Genomic DNA, 8,783 nt, shown 5'->3' with positions numbered 1-8,783 from the left:
AGAATCACTTGAACCAGGGAGGCAGAGGGTGCAGTGAGCCAAGATCACACCACTGTACCCCAGCCTGGGTGACAGAGTGAGACTCCGTCTCAAAAAAAAAAAAAGAAAAAAGAAACTTCTTAAATATTTGACAAATGGCCACTATATTAAGTGAAAAGAGAGCACTGCATTACATATACAAGATACACAAATTATGATATATCCATACAAAGTACACTATCCAGCAATAAAAAAGGGCAAAACCCAGATATAAGCGACATGGATGAATCCCAAAACAAGAAAATCATTATACAAAGTAAAAAAAGCCAGACGCACATAAATATTGTTATGAGTCTAGTTATAAAAAGTTCATCAACAGGCAAAAAACTAGTCGATGATAATAAAAGAGTGATTATTTCTGGGAGAAGGGTGTGCCAAGGACAAAGAGGTCTGAGGAAACTCTCAGAGGTGATGGGAACATTCTGTATCTTGATCTGAGTGGTGATCACATGAGGATAATATGTATGTAAAAAGTCATCAAATAAAGTATAAATACATATATACATAAAGTCATCAAGAGGTATACTTAAGATTTGTACATTTTACTGTATGTCTATCACACCTTCATAAAGTACTACAAAAATTGCACATAAAGAACAACTTCAACTTGATTAAATATATTTAAATGCAAAGAAAAAAGAATGTAAAGTACATGAAAATATAAAAGGTAGCAAATTCTAGGATTACATTATTTACATTTTTTCTTTTTTCTCTATAAATTACAAACATTCATGTTCATTAATGTATTTAGACAAATCAAGAAAAAAACTGAGCTCTGCTTGGTAAATGAATGAGAAAGTCCACTGGGAAGTCAACACTATAAACTGTGAAATGACTTTAAGACTTGGTCTTCCCTGCAACAAATACAGGGCCCTCATGACACAATAAAAACTAGTTCCTTCAGATCTTTTACGTTTGTAGGGGTAGGGGAAAAAAAAAAAAAAAAAAACTAGTTCCTGAAAACTGGGTTTTTTAAAGTTATTATTACTTTTTTAAGTTATTCCTTGTGAACCTGCTTTATCTAAATTCCATGCAAAATGCCCAAGGTCAATTAGATTTACAATGAAAATATTCTTCTGAGTTTGAGAAACTTTTACAACATGCATAATAATTAAGAACAAAACCAAAAAAGACATACAAACCTCTGATTGTACATGCCCCGAAAGTTGTAATTAGCTCTATAATTTGGGAATGGCTTTGGATCTAATGGCCTGTAGATGGCAGGCTCTCCCCTTTTCATAGCAAGCCCATTCAGTTCCACAGTTGGAGTTATACTGCCTGTTTAAAAAAAAAAACATTAAAGGCACACAAGTGAAATATCTTCACAATAAAACATGCAAGTTATATTTATACTATGCCTAATTACCATGGAAGAAGGTAAGAATGGATGGACCACCTGTATGATTTTCTAAGAAACTGCATAAACAAAGTAAAAAACCAAGAATATCACTTCTAATAAAATCTTGGGATTTTGCAATGTTTTCTGTACATTAATGACAACAAAATTGAGTGTGCAATCACTACTATTAAAACATAGTAAAAAGAAGATTCTTAGATTGCTAACCGTGAATATTATTTTTTAAAGTACTGAACTTCACCATTACTTACCCCAGAAAGCTTGCATGTATTTAATCATTAAAAACATCATCTGTGAATATTTTAATTTATACTTTCGTAATTAAATAACTAAGCATTGGCAATAAAGTCATCAGTGGTTCTTGGACTTATCTAATGAAAAGAGCTTTTTGAATTTTTTCTATAACCAACAAAACAGAGTAAATATAAGCAATGCTTCCTGAAACGAAAATGTCATCGAATGTATTCCTAGCAAATATTAAAGATACGTACAAGCAGCATTACCGATAAAAGCAAAAGACTGAAAACAACCCAAACAACCATCAATGCAGCAACAGTTATATAAACGTCCATAGCATAAAACACTGAACAGCTATAAAGGAGAAAGACTACTACAACCTTGCTTTTTTTTCTTTATTTCACTTAATGTACCTTAGAGATTATACCTTAACCGTGTAGGGTATAATATTAAATGAAAAAAAGCAAGGTACAAATAGTGTGTGCTTTACATTATCTTTTGTCTAAGAAAGGTGAAAATGAAAATATAAATACATATTTGCTTACTTTTTTTAAAGAATAAACCCAAAACTAAAAGAGGAAAAAAAATTACTTAGGAATGGAAGCTGTGTGTCTCTGAATGTACACTGTTTCATAGATTTTATTTGGAAAACATGGATATTTTTGCATAATTATAGAAATCAAAATTTCATCCAAAAGGGGTGGGGGAGCAATCTCTAAAATCGAAAGAAAACTGAAACTACATCTATCTACAGTGACTTAACCACAGAGAGAATTATTTCAAAAGACTTTAAACACTGTAAAATAGCCATGAGATCCTAAAGAGAAAAAAAAAATCTTTAACTGTTTTCAGTAATCACACTGTGAGTAACAAGTAATATGCTTTTACTTAAGTCAAATAAAATTAAATAGAAATGGAGACCACGTAATCTCTAAAAAGAAAATGAAGCAATTAAAAGCCAATAGTGAATCAGATTGGTGGCCCTAATCATACAAAAAATAATTATTTCAAATAACTTTAAAATACAGTCAAATAACCACATATTCTAAAGTCTTTTTAAACCCTGCAATTAAATCATAAACTGTTTTCAGTATTCATGCTGTTAGTCATACTGGTGTCCCTGTCTCAGTGCAATTGCTATTATAAAATTATTATATATATACACACACACACACACACACACAAATAGATTAAAGAATTAATGTCAGAAACAAAGATTTTTAGTATAAAGAGACACAAATATAAAATCAAATACATTACATAAAACCCTGTAGTCTTAAATCCTAACTGAAAATATCAGAATGAATTCATGATGTATTTTCTCTTAAGAAAAAAAAAAAGTACTAGGTATTTCCTAGCTTAAATATCCACTTAAGAGGCCTAAAAGCCATAACCAATCCATTAAACAATGAGGATGGCCAGAATCCAGTTTGCTTTATCATTATCATTTCCCACTTTTTTAAAAAAAAAAAAACAATTCTTGAAGAAATGGCTGCTTCCCAAGCATGATACTGACAAATAAAGGGAAAGAACTAAATACTTACCTTGAATTTACAGAATAATCAAACTCAGAGAAAACAGATAATGAGGAAAATGTTCTTCATCTGTTAGCTAGAAGGACTGCCGCTAATAAATGCAGAAGAAATGACCCTCCCCTCTGGCAACTACTGATAAAATAATGGATCTTCTCAGCAATGAGCATCGGCAGGCTTCTACAACCATTAGACCAACTAGGGAACTTTATGGGAAACATGGATAATGGATGAACCAGGCTAGGATAACTGGACCTACTGATCTACTTAAAAATCACAAAATAAAAACAAGAAATTAAACGCCTTCTGATGTAGTACAATAGGAAGTAGACAAAACTACCTATAAAACAATTACCAAAAACTTCAAATCTGAATCTATATAGCCTCTAGGTTATCCGTTTACAAGAAATACAGGGCATAGGTAAATAGGCCGTACACCACCACAAGTATACCATCAGCAAAACCATAGAAATTTTAAAGGACTAGTGACCTGGTTTCTTAAACAAATAATCGATGTAGAAAAATAAAGATGACAAAGGATTCTATATCTTAAAAATACTAAACAAACTAAACAGATGTTATCAACCAAATGTAATAAATAATCCTCATTTTAATCTTTATTTAAGTAAATGAATTATGAAAAAAGCGAGGTCAGACGTGGTGGTTCATGCCTATAATCCCAGCACTTTGGGAGGCTGCGTTGGGGGAAGGGGGCAAAGAGATCACCTGAGACTAGGAGTTTGAGGTTATAGTGAACTATGATCATAACACTGCACTCTAGCCTGAGTGACTGAGCGAGACCTGTCTGTCTCTAAAAACATATTTTTTTAATTTTAATGAGTCAATAAGAATAAAACTCAATTTTAATGAGTCAAGAGTCAAAATATTTTATTTTATTTAAATAAGTCAATTTAATGAGTCAAAATTTTAAAAGTCATAAAATTTTTTAATTTTAATGAGTCAATCTGAACTCTAGATTTTTTTTATTATTAAGGAGTTACTGTTTTGTTTGCTTGATATTGGGATTAGTTTTTTAACAGTTATCTTAAAATGCAGTATGTATCTTTAAAGACACATTTACAGATGAAGTAATATATCTGAGATTTGCTTCAAAGTAATCCAGGGAGAGACAGAACAGAAACAAGACTGGCCAGCCCCAGTGAGTTGATAATTGCTGAAGCTGGTGAGGGGTCCTAGGGACATTCACTATCTTATTCTCTTGTGTAAAATTCGAAAAATGCCATAATTTTTTTAAAAATGTAAAATTATGTCAAAATATTTTAAGTACCAAAAGCATATTTAGTAAAACATATGTACATATGTTCTAACAAATCATGCAGACGAATATAAAGCTTTTACAGGAAGTGAAATTCATTGTAAATTCTGTAATATTTCATTTGAATCATGCCTTTGTACCACACACTTAAGATCCCATTCATTACATACAAAAATGGGTCCACTTACTGCACCAAAGAAACTGGGGTAGCATAAAGTACCAGCCAAGGGGAGGCAGAGACTGACACAAATGTAAAATTGGCATCCAGATTATAAGCAACTCATCAAGAGTCAACACATTGCTCATTTCATTTCTAAAGAATTAATGTAAAAGCACTGAAGAGTATAATATCAGGAATAAAATCAAGGTTAAGAAGAGGAAAAAGGGAAAAATAAAGCAAGAAAGAAGATAGCCGAGGAGGAAGAAAGAAGAACAGCAAAGAAAAGTTAACCTAATGAATATTAAGTCCAATTAGTCCAAATCCCTAATTTAATATACACACTTAACGGCAAATCAAAGTCAAGCATAAAGAGACTCTCTGTTCTTTCTTTTTCTTTCTTTCTTACAGAATTTTACTGCAGGCTAAGTAAAATGCACAAACCTTAAGTATATAGCACAATGAATTAGTACATATGTAAACACTTATGACTACTGTCAGATCAAGATATGAACATTTCCATTACCCAGAAGGTGCCTTCAGCCTCTTTCCAAGTCAATATCCACCTTTCCAGGTTACCCATTCTGACTTCAGGCATTATAGATTCGTTTGTCTCTTCTTCACATCTAAACATGTACCACTTTCCATCTTGCTTCTTTCACTCAACATAATTTTGTTTGCATATATTAGTATTTTAAGCTTTTTAAATCACTAAACAGGCCGGGTGCAGTGGCTCATGCCTGTAATCCCAGCACTTTGGGAAGCCGAGGCGGGCGGATCACGAGGTCAGGAGATCGAGACCATCCTGGCTAACACGGTGAAACCCTGTCTCTACTAAAAAATACAAAAAATTAGCCAGGTGTAGTGGTGGGTGCCTGTAGTCCCAGCTACTCGGGAGGCTGAGGCAGGAGAATGGCGTGAACCTGGGAGGCAGAGCTTGCAGTGAGCTAAGATTGCGCCACTACACTCCAGCCTGGGCGACAGAGCTAGACTCCATCTCAAAAAAAAAAAAATCACTAAATAGTATTCTACCGAATGAAATACCACGATTTGTATTTTGGTGTTGATGGAACATTTGGGTTGTTTCTAGTTTGGAGCTATTATGTATAAAGCTACCTTGAACATTCTTTAATAAGTCTTTTAGTTTTAGATGAGGAAAAAAAAAATAACAACAAAAAAATGCTGGGTCACAGAGTAGGTTTATGTTTAACTTTATTAGAAACTGCCTAACAGCTTTCCAAATGTATTTTTTAAACACCAGAGCTGTCTATGCCTTTAAAAGTTAAAATTTTTAGATTTCATAAAGATTTCAGTTTAATAATTAACATGCTAATCTGTTGTCCAAGATTTATGTCACTTTGAAATCTACTTTGCAATAATCACATAGTCACAAATAGCATAAGATTCAAATGGGAAAAAATAAGAAAACGAAAAGCTTGAAAGATTTCATCATTTAAGGAAGGCAAAATAAGAAATATGTACGAAAATCACCAATGAGGTGATTTGAATGCACTGTTGAGATGTACTGTCTGCCACTCATACCATGAATTGTATTTTAAAATAGGTAAAAGTGTTGTATTTATATCATTTAAATAAATAACCTCATATACATTCCTCATTAGAAAGGAAGACTACAGTGCATTTTCTTAGAAATGTTACAAACTGGTCTTAGTGAAGGAAAGTAGAAGAGAAGCAGAAAAGCAAAAACCATGCTGAAAGATTTCCAACTCCTAGAGCAAAGTATCTCCATCTCTTTCACACAGAACTAGACTGACACCCCCACATGTGCATACCTACTTTATATATACAATAATGCTTTCATAGAAAACATTTACAGAGTAACTTCAAACTATGAGATGCCTCCAAGTAACATTAAATACTATTATTTTGAGTGTGTGAGAGTTGGATTCAGGCTTCATAAAGATAATCATCACATAGGGTGTCTTGTGTATTATAAGGCTATAATGTTATTTTGTTTTGGGTTTTTTGGTTTGTTTGTTTGTTTGTTTTTTGAGACAAGGTCTTGTTATGCCACCCAGGCAGGTCTTGAACTCCTGGGCTCAAGTGATCCTCCTGCCTCAGCCTCCCAAAGCGCTAGGATAACAAGGTGCACCACCTCTACCGGTCAAGGCTATTGTGTTGACACTATAAACACACCATCAATTTTTTTTGTGGTTCTTAGATATATTAAAGGAAGTTTCTATATTTACCAGTGATAAATACAAAAAGGCTAATTAGGAGTACAAATGTGCATAAGAATTTCAGATTCCTATATGTGGCGTGTAAAACAAAATGCTACAACTAGTTTTCAAAAAGGAACATGTTACTAACACTTAGAACAGCTCTGTAGAAAGTTAAAAAAAATTCCAGGAAAATAGCAGTCACTGAATAAATATTTGCTGAATAAATAAACTGATTAACTGAGAAATCAGTGATTAATTGAGAAACCAGAGCTCCATGGAGAAATGGCTGGCTCCAAGGCTGGGGCAAGCAAAATAAAAGATGACCTAGCAACACTTTATTATGCCCGAAAATAAAAATGTCCACAGCATGATGAAGAAATATCAAAAGGGCAAAAGAGTCAATTGGAGGGTCTGTACCAGTAGCCAAACTGGGAATAATTTAAGCAACAAAATAGATAACGATAGCAACAAATTATAAACCTGTAAGTAGAACAGGAATCCAAGAGGCTACAGTGATATAAATAAGCAAACAAAAAGATGAGGGAAAAGCAAAAGTTACAAAAGTTAATTGGGTACAATGCCAATTAACAAATATAAAAAAGAAAGTGGAATTTTTAAAATCCCCCTTTGGCAACCTTCAGGGTCATAACAGATTCAGACAAGAATCATCAACAGATGCTAAATCTGGAAGGCGAAAGAAAGCTTGATGACGAGCAGAATATTTATACATACATATATACACACACACACACACACACACACATACAGGCACAAAATGTCTCCTCAGAAAATACTTATCATTTACTATTCAATAACAAAACATACGGATTAATTAACTTTACAGCAAAGAAGCCTGGCCTACTCCTCACCACATGACAAAAGTCATCACCAATGGGACAAGTCAATCTCAGGTGTCTCCTGATACAAAGCACTAAGGTAAGTCCAAGTCATTTTTGTGGTATTCACGCTAAAATGCATAAATCATGAGGAAACACCAGACAAACTCAATTGAGAGGCATTCTACAAACTCTGTGGTTCCGTACTCTTCATAAATGTTATGGTCATAAAAGGTAAGAAAGACTGAGGAACTGTTTGTTACAGATTGAAGTGGAATGAAGAGAAATGTTAAGTACATGTAACAGATGGTTTTGATTAGATCCTGGAGCTGTAAAGGTTTGGGATGATTAGGTTTGGGATGATTTGGATGAAATCTGAAATGGAGTCTGTGGATTAAATGGTAATATGGATCAAAGTTAACTTCCTGATAGAACAGTGTACGTGTCCTTAAGAAACACACACTGAAATATTAAGGGGCAATGGGACATCATGTCTACAACTTATTCCCAGATGGTTCAGAAATGCTATCAATGCAGAATAAAGGTGAAGGATACATGGGAAGTCTATGTACTATTTCCACAAATTTTATATAAATCTGAAATTACTTCCATAGTTTAAAAAAAAAATAAAAGGGAGAAAGCAAAACAGTTCTGTAATATATTCCCTATTACTAACAGATCAACCATGCTGTAAATGAACTTAACTCCTTGTTAGGATATAACTTCTTTTTATGACCCATCTACACACTGTGGAGTCAAGACTGGATCTTTCCTCCACAGACCTATTACTTCTCGGTACTGAGTTACAGTCACCAGATTTACAACAAAGGTGCCACGATACTGCAGAGGGGAATGGACTATCTTTTCAATAAATGGTGATGGATTAAACGAATGTCCATATATTTTTAAAATGAAGAAAAATATTGAACTCTACCTCACATCATACATTAAACTCAATTCCTGACAGATTGTAGATCTAAACTGTAAAGATCTAAAAATACTGCTTCTAAAACCAGTATGAGGTTATCTTCATAAACTTGTAGGAGACACAGGTGTATTAAATGGCACACCAAAAAAGCATTAACCATAAAGGAAAAGACTAATAAATTAGCTTCCATTAAACAAGATTTTCTTTCTTTTTTTTTTTTTTGAGATGGAGTTCTGCT

General features: G+C 33.4%; 1 protein-coding gene across 1 annotated transcript in view; it reads right to left on the bottom strand.

Annotated features, from left to right (window-relative positions):
- Positions 1–8,783, bottom strand: part of LOC105508351 (double-stranded RNA-binding protein Staufen homolog 2) — a gene marked incomplete at its 3' end in the record, with an annotated part of 155,296 nt that overhangs the window by 76,353 nt on the left and 70,160 nt on the right. The window contains exon 6 of the mRNA XM_011937205.1: positions 1,182–1,317. Within this exon, the coding sequence (XP_011792595.1) occupies positions 1,182–1,317 (136 nt within the window). The remainder of the gene's footprint in view (positions 1–1,181; positions 1,318–8,783) is intronic.

This window comes from Colobus angolensis, unplaced genomic scaffold (assembly GCF_000951035.1).
Source record: "Colobus angolensis palliatus isolate OR3802 unplaced genomic scaffold, Cang.pa_1.0 Scaffold16, whole genome shotgun sequence".
NCBI lineage: Eukaryota > Metazoa > Chordata > Mammalia > Primates > Cercopithecidae > Colobus > Colobus angolensis.
The sequence above is the reverse complement of the archived record's forward strand: the minus strand, read 5'-3'. Positions and strand labels throughout refer to the sequence as shown.